General features: G+C 39.7%; 1 protein-coding gene across 1 annotated transcript in view; it reads right to left on the reverse strand.

Annotated features, from left to right (window-relative positions):
- The window catches only part of LOC127636144 (potassium channel subfamily T member 1-like), a 115,092-nt gene that overhangs the window by 44,696 nt on the left and 56,617 nt on the right, over positions 1-13,779 (reverse strand). Inside the window, exons 4-5 of the mRNA XM_052116566.1 lie at positions 4,290-4,369; positions 3,847-3,952 (exon numbers count right to left, since the gene is read on the reverse strand). Coding sequence (XP_051972526.1) covers positions 3,847-3,952; positions 4,290-4,369 — 186 coding nt within the window. The remainder of the gene's footprint in view (positions 1-3,846; positions 3,953-4,289; positions 4,370-13,779) is intronic.

Genomic DNA, 13,779 nt, shown 5'->3' on the forward strand with positions numbered 1-13,779 from the left:
AAAACAGTGAAACAGGATGCAACAACATGATCTCACTAGAAGTTGGCATGTTGGTTCTGAATTTTTATGACTGCACAGTGTGTCGCACAAAGGTGCATAAAATAAAAAAACGATTTCCCAATTTTTTATTTTATTTTGAACTCTTGTTACCAATTTCCAGTGAGGATTCGATAGCAGCATTGGTAATGTCGGACGGCGAGGACTTGACTGCCATGCTTGTCGGGCTGGAGTGGAACCCTCCACCCGCCCCTGAAGCTTGCGGCTTGATGATTGGTTCGGGGTGCCGCGCATGGCCACACCACTCTCACATGGTTGTGACGATCTATGAGGGTGGTCAGAGGGCCCCTCTTCTCCCGTCACTGACTCACCCTATGCCGGGTACATGGAGCAAGATAAGTGCTTCGGGGTTCCCCTCAAACCAGCCAAGAGCTCAGAATGAAGCAAGGCTCCTCAACGTGGCTTCTCCTGCTCCCCCCTGCCACGAGGCAACACCCCCAGGTACGTCAGACATGATTGTCCCCTTAGTGCCCCTCGCCCAGAGCTTGGAGGCATGGCTAGCGCTCTCCAACTCGTCACGATGGCTGGCCAGGACCATCCGACTCGGCTACGCGATTCAGTTCGCCAGGAGAACGCTGTCGCCCTGCGCGCAGAGATCGTGGTCCTTCTGCAGAAGGACGTGATAAAGCCTGTCCCTTCATCATGTCAAATGCAGCCATATGCCTTGAAGTGGCAATTGTTCACAAGTTGTTGTTATTCCAGAGGTGAAGACCCCCAGAGATGCGCAGTCAGGTCAGTGCTTTCCTTCCTGCAGGAGAGGCTGGAGGGCCAGCTGTCCCCCTCCACCTTGAATGTGCACATAGCTGCTATAGCTGCACACCGCAATGCAGTAGACAGTAAGCATTTGGGGAAGCATGACCTGATTATCAGGTTCCTGAAAGGCACTAGGAGGCTGAATAGGCTACACTTCTTTCCCTCATAGAGTCTCTCTGTGGTCCTCCTGGACTATGGAGTGCCCTGTTTGAGCCCTTAGAGTCAGTTGAGCTAAAGGCAGTCTCAGTGAAGGCTGCCCTCCTGACTGTGCTCATGAAATCCATCAAGAGGGTTGGGGATCTGCAGGCGTTCTCTGGCAGCGACACCTGTCTGGAGTTTGGTCCGGAGTGTTCTAACGTGGTCTTGAGACACTGTCCGGGCTATGTGCCCAAGGTTCCCACGACCCCTTTTAGGGATCAGGTGGTGAGCCTGAAAGCGAAGCTGCTCCGGGAAGAGGCAAACCCAGCCTTATATTTGCTGTGTCCGATGCTTGCTTTGCGCATCTATTTGGATCGCACACAGAGCTCTAGACGCTCTGAGCAGCTCTTTGTCTGCTTTGGCAGACAGCAGAAAGGGAACGCTGTATCCAAACAGAGGTTTGCCCATTGGACCGCTGATGCCATCGCGTCGGCATACCAGACCCAGGGCGAAGCGCCCGCCCCTTTAGGATTAAGAGTACACCCTACTGAGTGTAGCATCCTCTTGGCCACTTGCCAATAGCACCTCTCTAGATGACATCTGCAGGGCAGTGGACTGGGCAATGAGATTTTATGATCTCCAGGTTGAGCCGGGTTCGTCCCGTGCATTGTCAGGTACGAACAGGTACGTTTACGAGACAGCTGGCCAGGTATACCGCTTGCGTACAGCGCCTTTCCCCTCCATGAAATGAAGATGTGCGCTTTCTTTTCCCATGCGAGTTCATGAGTCCGTGGACCCTGGATGTCCTTCCTCACTAGCCCTGTGGCTGGCGAATTCAGCGGAGGAATTCATAGCCGGACCCAGTACGTGTGCAACCATGCCCTGTACTGGGTAGTTGCTCTACAGCCACTGGTTACCTGCGGTAACCTCCTGTGATGTATTTTCAATGGTACAGTTTCCCTATCGGTAGACCCGTGTCTCCCTTGGGCAGAGCTCTCTTTGCCTCTGGTCGCCGTGTTTGTAGAGCTCCTCCCATTTGGGCAGGACCTACAACCGCGCCACTTCCATGTGCGGCTGGTGAGCCCATGTGACATTTTTGCCACATGTTACCCTCCATTTCAGGCAGGATGAGTTCTCCATGATGTCTTCCTCCTGAAAGAATAGGAAAGGAAAAGAGCACCTTCCCCGATGTGAATAAAAAGCATTAAAAGGCCCCAGCCGAAAATCGAAATACTCTGTGGAGAGAAAACATAGTGAGAAAAGGCTGTGGCAGGTGCCCATACTATATACATCTCCCCCCCTTAACATTATATGAACTATACAATGTTTTTGGGGTGTTGGGGGAGGCCACGTGCAGACTGAGTGCTAGCACACAGCAGCTTGCTTGCACCTGCATCGGCAGTTCACGTAACACAGTTTAGCTAGTTGTAGCGTTTTTCACATTGACACAACATCGAATGAGTAACAGATAAGAATTGGTTACTGTCATAACCTCCGTTCCCTGATGGAGGGAATGAGATGTTGTGTCCCTCACAGTACAGCCACAATGCTGTACTACCGCTGAAATGTCCTATATATGCTCCTCAGCTCCTCAGCACAAAACCTGAACGAGTGTTGCAAGCTAGCTACTTTTATACCCGTATGTCCAGGGGAGTGGAATGCAAATTCCACTCACCAATTCCAATTGGCCTTTTCTCATAGATCATAGGGGTTTGGGGTTCCCTAGGGCGACCCCTAATGTCACTACATTGACACAACATCTCGTTCCCTCCACCAGGGAATGGAGGTTAAGACATTAACTAAGAAGTTGAATGTTGGGGTGGGGTTGGGGATTGGGATATTGATATGGAATTAATGGGGGTTAAGGGGGATATTGGTTGACTCTGTGAATGTATATTTTGCTTTGTTCTGTGTTATGTTTGAGAATCAACCAATAAAAATGTTAATCTGATAAAGTTGCTTGCTATGGATAATATTGTTACGAGGGAGAAGATATTCACAGATCGCAATGTCAGAGCATTCAACTGCCCCGGTGTGCAGCTTTTTCAAGACAGCACAATGATCACCAAGGGACATGGCAAAACTGTCCACAAGTAGTAATGTAAGTGAAAATCAGTAATATCTACTTGTTTTAAAGTGACAACATGTAAACTTTCCCTCAGGGGGTCTTTAAAAAGCAGTGATTTGCCTGTTTTCATATTGAAGTGGTCTCTGTTGTCAAACATGGATACATGTCATAAATGACGTGTTTGTTTGCCATTTAAACCTAGTATATCCATTTAATTTTAACCAGCTTTGCTCATCTCCCTCATCCCCCTGCGTGTGTGAGGTAGAGAGAGAGAGATAGAAAATGTGTACTCTCAGGCAAGTTACCAGGAGAAAAAGGCACTTTTTGATGAATGTATAACTCTGAACGAGCACTTCAATGTTCGCAATAAATAAGTCTGAAAATGTATGTTTGTATCTTACTCAATTTCAGTGAACTGTTCGCTAATGAAATTAGTTAGAGATACTGTAGATACACTGTACATCTAATTCGCTCAAGCTTTCAAGAAACAATAAAAATTCCAGACTTTAAATAAATAAATAATTACATGTGTGGGGCGTTTGCGTAGCAGGGATGCACAGGCAGACTTCAGATATAAAATCAGTAATTGAATGACTAATATTTACTCATTGAAATTAGATGAATTTCTATTAAGTCAATAGGCACACTGGAATGTTTGGTCATAGCAAAATGGTGGCGCAGTGGCTTCACTGTTATGATGACATCAGCAATCCAGTTCTATATTTTAAATCAGTGGTATGTATTGAGTACTCAAGAAGTCAATCTACTGAGTACTCAAGAAGTCAAAATAAACTGAAGTAAAAAAAAAACAGTTTATCCCATTTACTCACCGTACACATGCATCCTGGTTAGTCGGGTCATCCAGTGAGACTCTGATTATGTACAGGAGGCATGTTAACAATTTCAAGGAGAGGTTGAAGAGGCGTATTCTAAGACCTGCAATATAGTAAATTATGAAAGGGTGGTAATACCAAAGTTATACATAAAACACACCAGGAAAATAATTGATAATTCAGTTCTAGCAAGCCAGCAAACTTGCTATCATAAATACCCTCAAACAAGCAGTAATTTCACCCTTGCTGTTACGGTGATTTAGCATGTGATGGACGATGAAAAGAAAGATTTGGAGGACTTTTTTATACAAACATAAAGTTCAATTAAAATCCATAAAAATGATGGCTGTTGTTTATGTATGTATTAATGGATTTTTCTTTGCTGTAAATTTCTTTACATTGATTGTAAATTGCACAGAGGGTAAAAAGCTTTTACTTACTTGACCTTTGGTTTTTGATGAAGAACAGCTTCAACCTCTCCTTAAATGTGTTTTCATTTACATAAAATTCCACCTGCACCCTGGAGAAAAGGATTAAAACAATACTTAATGCAATTATTTAAATTCATTGTTTATGAACAGTAGTAGTACATGTATGATACAGTGGCCCCCCAAAAGTATTTAGACAGTTAAGTCACATGCTAAAATCTATGGATTTAATTTTATAACAAAATATCAACAAAGTAGCATCTGTAAAACAATTATGCAAGACCTTTTCTCAGAACTAACCTTTTCACATACAGTAGGTGTCCTAGCAGAGTAACCACATGTGTAGTTCAATACACATATACATACAGTGGAAATTGAATTGATAGTCTTAAAAAAGTGATTTGATGATAATAGAGTTTCATTGTATTTAAGTAAAACAAAGTTCATAATATTTAGTAATCGGGAATGAATTAATAAAACTAAAATTAGGATTAATAATGAGGAAATAGAAAGAGTGTATAAAAATAAATTTCTGGGTGAATTAATAGATCATAAATTATGTTGGAAACCACATATAAATAATGTAAAAACAAAAATGTCTAAATCCTTTGCAATATTAAATAGAACAAAACATATTTTGAATGAAAACTCATTTTATATACAGTATTGCTCACTCAGTTCCATACATTACTTACTGTGTGGAGGCATGGGGTCATACATATAAAGCCAACATAAATCCAATATATGTTACAGAAGAGAGCAATAATGATTGTAAAAAGGGTTGACTATTACGAACAAACAAATATATTATTTATTGAATTACATGCTATAACATTTGTTGTTCCCCCTTCAGTCACTCACTCGACATTGTGTCGATTGTAGTGACATAATGGGTCTCTTCTGAGAGCCTCGCGTACCTCTGAACTTGAGAAAAGGCCAATGTCAAGTTGACAGACAGAATTGTCATGCCCCACCCCCGGACATATGGGTATAAAGGGGAGCGGGGGAGCGAATGTCAGACAGATTTTTTCTTCGGAGCCAAGCGTTTGTGCAACAGCAAAGCTGAGTTCACCACTGTTCCACTCACCTCTACTGGCGATAAGCACTGCTGTTGGATCTACGGGGCATTCCAGAGGCTTTCCTCTCTGCACGCTGTGCAGTCCACGCCACTGGGAGCTTCTGAAAGAGTGTTTCTCCTCCTAAAAGAGTTTATTTCCTCTAAAAGGAATACAAGGCAGGCGTTGAACGTCCATTTCAGGACGTGTGTTTTTCAAGATGCCCTTCTGCCTCTGTGTAGTTCCTGGATGTGGTCGATTTCTCTCCGCTTCTGACGGTCATAAAAAGCTGCCTTGAGTGTATGGGCTGCGAACACACGCAGGCAGTGTTTTATGAATGGTTCATGTTCTTAGTGTGAAAACATATCCATGGCAACATTGCAGTCATGGCTTACTTTTCTCACGAGAGAAAGCCACTTCAGCAGCCCCACACATCGTTCCTTCTTCCTACGGGATTGAGGAAGACCCGGGAGTCTTACTCAGCACCCAAGCCTCGGGATGCGCTTCTGCCTCCCGATACATTATTACCTACACCCCCCACTGCGAAGCCCCACCCGATATGTCAAAAACGATCGACCCGTAAGTGCCCCTCGCACGGAGCTTGGACGTCGCTATCCAACCCATCGCGTTGGCTGGCCAGGACCATCCGACTCGGCTACGCGATTCAGTTTGCCGGCTCCCACCTCGTCTCGGCGGTATTCAGTCCACTGCATGCACGGTGTAAATGCCTGTACCTTACGTAAAGAGGTTACAACCCTGCTACTCAGAGATGCATTAGAGCCTGTCCCTCCCGCCGAGATGGAGAAGGGTCTCTACAGCCCTTACTTCATCATACCCACGGTGGGTTGCGGCCAAACTTGGACCTGCGAGTTCTCAACCGGACTTTACACAAACTCCTGTTCAGAATGCTCACGCTGAAACAAATTATAACCTGCGTTTGCATTAGATTGGTTCGCAGCGGTACCAATCTCCACAGGCATAATTGGGCTTGGGCTTGGACTCCACAGGCATAATTCCCAGTCCTCGCTGCCCCCGGTTGCCATGTCTGTAGCAACTCCTTCTTTGTCAGGCAGGATCTACCACCGCACCATGTCCACAGGTGGCTTGACAACCCCCGTGTGTATTAGCCACATGTTACCTGCCCCCAATCTGGGCAGGTTGTGGTCTCCGCAGGGCCTTTTCCCCCTGAAAGATTAGGAATGGAAAAGGACGCCTTCCCCGACACATCTATAGCATTAAGATAGCCCCAGCCACTTTTTAACTTTATGATGAGAAACATAGACAGAGAAAAGGTGCGGCTGGCCGGCTGGCTCCCATACAAGTCATGTCGCCTGTTCCCTTACTGGTGCTGGGAACCTAAGAGCAGTGTATGACACCTTTCATTGGGGGCGTTGGTGAGGGATATGTGCAGCCGACCCAGCTGCTTCTAGCACGCAGCAGCCTGCTTGAACCTGGGTAGTGCATGGCATTTTGAAGTGGGACCCCTTGTGTCACTACAATCGACACAACGTCGAGTGAGTGACAGAAGGGGAACGTCATGGTTACAGCTGTAACCTCCGTTCCCCGATAGAAGGAACGAGATTTTGTGTTCCCCTTGCCACGTCACTATCCCTACCACTGTAACTTGACATTGGCCTTTTCTTAAGTTCAGAGGTATGCGAGGCTCTCAGAAGAGACCCCTTGTGCCACTACAATTGACACAACGTCTCGTTCCTTCCATCGGGGAACGGAGGTTACAACAGTAACCATGATGATTTTGTTGATTTTTACACTGCACAGATAATGTATAAAGTATATAATAATTTACTTCCAAATTGTATTCAGAGGCTGTTCAAAATAATAGAAAGTCAGTATAAACTAAGGGAAATGTACATGTTTAAAAAAATAAGGGCAAGAACAAATATAAATAATGGATGTATATCTGTTAAAGGGGTAAACCTATGGAATAATTGTGATAAGGAAAATGTAAAATGTGTAGTTCACTTTATAAATTCTAGAACATTTTTAAAAATAGGGTGATAAATAACTATATAACTCAATATGAATAATTTGTGTATGCAATACTAAACTATTGTTTAAAATGTGTACATTTGTAGTTATGTATGCACATTTTGGGAAATGTCTTCTGTAACTGTTCTGTTTATCTCATTTTGTATGAATCAAATTCACTGAGAAAAGACGCTCATTAGATAAATAAGTAGGCACAATAAGCAAAAGGCTTCAGCCTACACCTTTTTTGGTTATTATGTATATTTTAATTTATTATGAAACATTTTAGTTGAGGACTGAAATAAAATGTTTTTTTACAATCTCAGTACACACCACTTACTTAAATATTTCATCTAATAGCATGACATTCATACATTTTAAGTGAGGCTTATACTTTTAGGGGGCCACTGTATGTATAATAAATATATAGTATTTTATACAGATGATGTTTCAAAATTATCTTTGCATTGTGCAAACACGCACATAGCAATACCATAATGCACTCCTTTTATGACAACAGCGTCCCTCAAATGAATTTGATGTCAGCCTCATAAAATGTCTCAGCCAGCCCTTACAATCTGTGTTGAACACTTGTAATGGTCCTTCACTTGTAAATGATCTAGAACATGTTCACACCAGATTTCTTAGGGAAAACTGTTTTAAGTTTATGAGGAGATTGTAAACCTTCAAGCAGCTAGCTGAAACTGTGCTTAGTGTTAATGACGTCTTTCAATCTTCAGATCCATCTTTAGATGCAAGAAAGCATTTCAAATCTATCCAGACATCTGTCAGGGAGCATTAGTAACGGTCAGTGTGATCATGATGCAACAGTGGCTGTTCACATCAATTCTTGGTAGAACTCAACTTCTTCCATCTGTGTATGAATATTTTACTAAGCACCACTCTGGGTGAATCTATACTTTCTTAATTTCTATATTTTATAGACAACATCCACTAGCACTAAATTATGCAACAGATTTGAATGAATTTAAAAAACATAACACATAGTAGCATCACAAAACAAAATCTGCAGTGTCACCACCCACACAATGATGCTGTAAAATGATTAATCTAGTTGGTGCAGAATGCACATATCTAACAAAAAGGGTATTAGCATAAAGAAAATATTGCCCGATTAAGAACATTACATTTTTTGTGTAGCAATGTTGTTTCCATGACAATTAAGTACATTTTCCACCCAAATTCTCATTACTGTAATGCAAAAAATATATAATAAAACGTTTAATAAAAAAAATCTAATTCTCAGGACTATAAATCAGAAATGTAAAAATATATTTTCGGAAACATTTTTATTAGTATGACTTAAACAAGATAATGGCAATAATACAAATACTTCAGTACATTAGAATTTAAATAATACATCTTTTTTGCATTACAGTAATGAAAATTTACAATTTTGCATGTGTGTGTGCACTGTAGTGTTTTTGTCTTGTTTTTGTATTGCCATGATACAATGCATAAGGTCTTAATAGGCCTAAAAATAGGATTCATTCTCTTTATGCAAAATATATATTTTTTTCTTTTTAAAGTTTTAGGTCAAATATGACACAGATATTACTTTTGCATTTTCAAATAATCAGCCATTGCATCTAATTATTCCACTAATGCCTAGTTCAGGGTAACAATGCATATTAGATCATAAAACATGAACAATGCATGATTTTGTGAGTAAAACTTTCAATTTCCCTTAAAAAATAAAATCACTGGTGTATGAGTTCACTATGCGAATTATTATTTGGAGGTTTGCTACTTGTGATACCCCAGGCATCATACTAATGGCAGGCTAGAGCTTCCCAAAGCCCTTTACACTTGTCTAGTGCACAACATGTTGTGCCTTGCAGGCACTAATTATAAGCACCATATCCTGCAGGGAGCAAGAAAAGAGAGAGAGAGAGAGAGAGAGAGAGAGAGAGAGAGAGAGAGAGAGAGAGAGAGAGAGAGAGAGAGAGAGATACTAGAGAACAGCTATTCTTTCCAGCTTCCCTTGCCCTGTCTCCATGGTGATGCCTTTAACACAGGCAGTGGTGACACATATACAGTAGATATTTACAGGGTTTTTTTTGCCAAAGACAATGTATATGGTCATAAGATGTAAAATGTACAGCAGCCTGTGCAAAGTATTAGGCAGAACAAAACTGAACCAGTTTGATGAAATAGTACCAGACTGAATTTCATTTACGAAACAGAATGCTTATATACGTGTTGATATGCTATCCACTTACTTCAAAACAAACTCACACACTCACACACACACACATACACATACACAGTTGAAACCTCTTGTCTGTAAGCCTTCATTGTGCCAGAAATAATTGCTCTGCCTGACTGTCAAATGGCTTCATACATCTAGAAAGGATTTAAATTTAAATCGCAGGGAAATACATAGCACCATGTCTTTATGCCAACATGGAACAACAGGGCTGGTCAATAATAGCTGAGCCGATAGTATATAGTTGCTGTAAAAAATCTTTATCCTTTGATTTGAGCAGACCCTCCAAATACTTTCATCCCACCCACGTAAGCTCTGCAACCGACATATACTGTGTTAGCTCTATTTTTAGCGCTATTAGCAATTCAAGGTAACAATAAAGATAAAAAATATATGTATGTATATATATATATATATATATATATATATATATATATATATATATATATATATATATATATATATATATTACTTTCATTTAGTAACTGCAGAAACTGAGGATTGTGGGTAATTTGCTTCTTCTAAGGTACATGACATAATTGCGCAATACAGTTTAAACTATTCTCTGGGTGCTTTAGATGCATAGGTTTTGCTCTGTTATGAGTGTAGTAAGTTTTAAACACAAAATGGATACTTGCAGACTTGGGAATATCTCATTTGAACCATATACTGCATATATTGAAAACAGTAGTGTAGTCCAGGGCATACAAATGTTTTTCATTTCAGTTAATTCTGAGCAAAACCAGTATTTTTTTTATTTCGACTCAGGGGTTCCACAGCTTCCTTTCCAAATAGTAACTGGTTAATAAAGTTATTTTTAAAATGGCAGTACTCTGCACTAAGGGGTGGGTGAAATCTCAATTGCAGTGTTACCAGATCTCACAAGAGAAACAAGCAACATGGTCTGGAAAAAGAAGCCCAAAATAAGCCACTTGCCTCACTAAAATAGGTGAAAATAAGCAATAAAATGTTTCCTGTGTGGTGGATTTATCAGCATAGAAATAATAATAAGCACACAGTTAATTAACAGTTAAGTAAAATTTTAATTACATATCTGCATCAAATCTGTATTAACCTTGTGCGACACCACATCCACATGTGTGGACATTGCATTTTGGCTTTGCTATATGCAACGCATAATTTAAATTAATTAAAACCCGACTGAATACTGCTCACAACACTCAACACTGTCATATAAGGGTTACACTTCTGGCGCACCGCATCGCATGACACAACAGCATGAGGTCTATTTCTGTGAAATGCTACTACGGGCGCAGCGGAAACAAAATGCCTCTGGTAAGAAACCAGTTTTTTTAATGAAACATGTTTGGTTGTAAAGAGTAACTTTAAAAATTCATTTATTTTTCATATGTCAGTGCGTTGATAAAGATGAAGTCCACATATGTGGAATTTAGGACCACATTCCTAAAAACTATTTTTTTTATAATTTTCAATATTAACACATCTGTGTGTCATTTTGCTTCATTTTGATATAATTTTGGTTATATATTTTTTTTAAATTATTCACTGTACAATACGGGTCTATTCATTACATTAGTAAATGCATTCTTATATTTACAGTGCATTTTCACATTGAGAATAAATGGTTCATATAGAAGCTGAAAAATGTTGCTTTTAGAGGTTTTATATGGAGTTAGGATGAAATTAAGGTGCATTTCTAATTGTTCTGAGACCAGTGCAGACAGACAGCGCACTGGAGGTTAAGTCATTCACTAAATAGGGAGCAAGGGTGTATCCTATAACTATACTTTGCAGTTAAATGCATTCACTCCTGACATCCGACCAAAAGTTCAGTTTCAGGCTGCAGATGATGTTTGCACTCAACATGTTTGGCAGACATGGGACACTAATAATCAGTACATAGATTAAATTGTATAATGTAAAATTGTATTTTAACATGATTGGCAGTGAATTATGATCCTGGCCATTACTTTGAATCAACTTTATAGGAAATCAGCTCAAAAACATGAATAACCAACACTCCTGGACACATAATAAACCCTTTGATGAAACAAATTTGAATTTCTATAGTTTGGTATTACTTAAAATTTCAAAACTTAGTCTTGCTGTCCACATATGTGGACATATTTTTAGGAAAACTATTTGCTCTAGAAAACTTTTTTTGATTGTATATTAGGTGCTACTAGTTACAAATCAAAAAGGGAAATGGAAAATGCACACAGCAGTCACGCATTCATATCTAACAATAATTCTGTGAAGGATTTGGAAACAATAGTGAAATATACTTTTTACCTCTTATAATGCTTTCCTTCTATCTGGATAAGTCGTGCATGTATAAATAGTAATTATACATAGTTGTCACAGAATGCGACATCCACAATGTGCAATTAGGAAAAGCAATGTGTGATGAAGAGGTTTCCTTCAGTATCAAAGCACACGTTTTTTTCCCGGCAACATGAAGTGGTGGGATTCCCAAAATGTAAAGTGATAAATCCTTTGGTCTTTGGTTTCATTAAAAAAAATATGTGAATGTATAAACCGTTTAAAACCGGTTACCCACATAAAAATATAACTGATTTTTAAAGCTTTATATACAGTAAAATGCATATAAACTAAATTGTACAGTCGACATTCACCATTACAGCTTATAATCAATACCAACTTTCCACACTCGTTATTACAACACTGTGGTTGCGTTTGTGTATGTAAAGCATATTTGCTATTTTCTTGTCCCTATATATATTAAATGTTGCATAATACTATACCTAAATGTAGGCATTTGTTACAATTGTGCATCTGAAATGTCAAAAACTCCTCCTCTAAAAAGAAAACACACCCTCACATCCATTCTACATTTGCACTTATTAATTATAATTTACGGCTTAAGGGTGATTTTAGAGTCCGAAGGTATGTTATGTGCTGTGCCCTCTTTTGAACACAAGTGTCCCAGAGCTTCCTTTTTCGCAATTGATCAAAGAGCACTCAAAACTGACAAAAGGATTTTGGATATGTAGCAAGGAGGTATATAAATCCTGGAGAGAGCAATCTGTTAGCATTTTCATTCATCTCAATGGCAGTTGCTTTGATGGCACATGCAGTCCTTTTAAGTATGCAACCTGGATGTTGCCATCTTTGCTCATGTGTACTCAAATCCAGAATCATGCTTTTGAGCCAATCACCATGTGACTGATCTCTCTATATTAGAACCCTTTGCATCAGAGTTCATGTAAAAACTAGTAGTACTGGTAAAACATCCTCCCATAAAATAATAATTTTTTTGTGCTATATTGCATAGGATTTATTATATATATATATATATATATATATATATATATATATATATATATATATATATATATATATATATAGGGCACAAACTGTGTTTTCAAAAATATATGTAAATGTGTGGACAAGGCCTACCTAGCCAAACCCTGACCCAGAGTGTTTGTAGAGCTAATAGTCAGTGTCACCTAAATATCTGAAGTCTGAAATCTTTGATTAACGGTCTTCAATCCAACGAGATCTGACAGACACCTACAAAGACGGAAGGCTGTACCTGGATGGATACCACATTTCCACAGTACTCTGACTTACTGTGCGTTGGTGGAATCCATACTGTACTCCTCTGTGTACCTGGACAGAGCAGAGATGGGAGAAATAAAGGGGGGAGAGAGTTTTCAATAAAGGACACATGCAATTAACTGCATGCAAGAAGCATGCTGGAAAAGTCTGGCTTGACCACAGTCCTTCTGGATCAAGCATAACGGAATTCTTGTCTAACTGTGAGCACGCAGCATGGTCAAATGTGTGTCATGATGCTATGACACATTGCGTTTTAGTCACAATGTGTTTTAGCTTGTGGCATTTTGAAATGGCCTTTTGAACAATTTGCTTTGAGTAATATGCTATGTGTATTTGGAACCAGAACTGGACTCACAATCTGCATTGTAAACCACAGAAGGGTTTATAGGGTTGCTCTGTGTGGCCACTTAAATAACATACCAATGGATGATCATCATGTGAAACAAAAAGGTGATAGCTGCATTTTCACAAACAGCTTCATAAATCATACCGTGATAGTGATGCACAATGTAAAATGAATCTCTCTCTCCTCAATTTATACTACTAACTGTTGGTATTTATTGAAATGGCACAGCTGTACATCAACTGCAATGCAAATAATATTGCTAATTAATTTTGAACTACTGAATGATCAGCAAAGGCAATCGGCACACCTGAAGGAATA

The sequence above is a fragment of the Xyrauchen texanus genome, chromosome 4 (genome assembly GCF_025860055.1).
Source record: "Xyrauchen texanus isolate HMW12.3.18 chromosome 4, RBS_HiC_50CHRs, whole genome shotgun sequence".
Taxonomy (NCBI): domain Eukaryota; kingdom Metazoa; phylum Chordata; class Actinopteri; order Cypriniformes; family Catostomidae; genus Xyrauchen; species Xyrauchen texanus.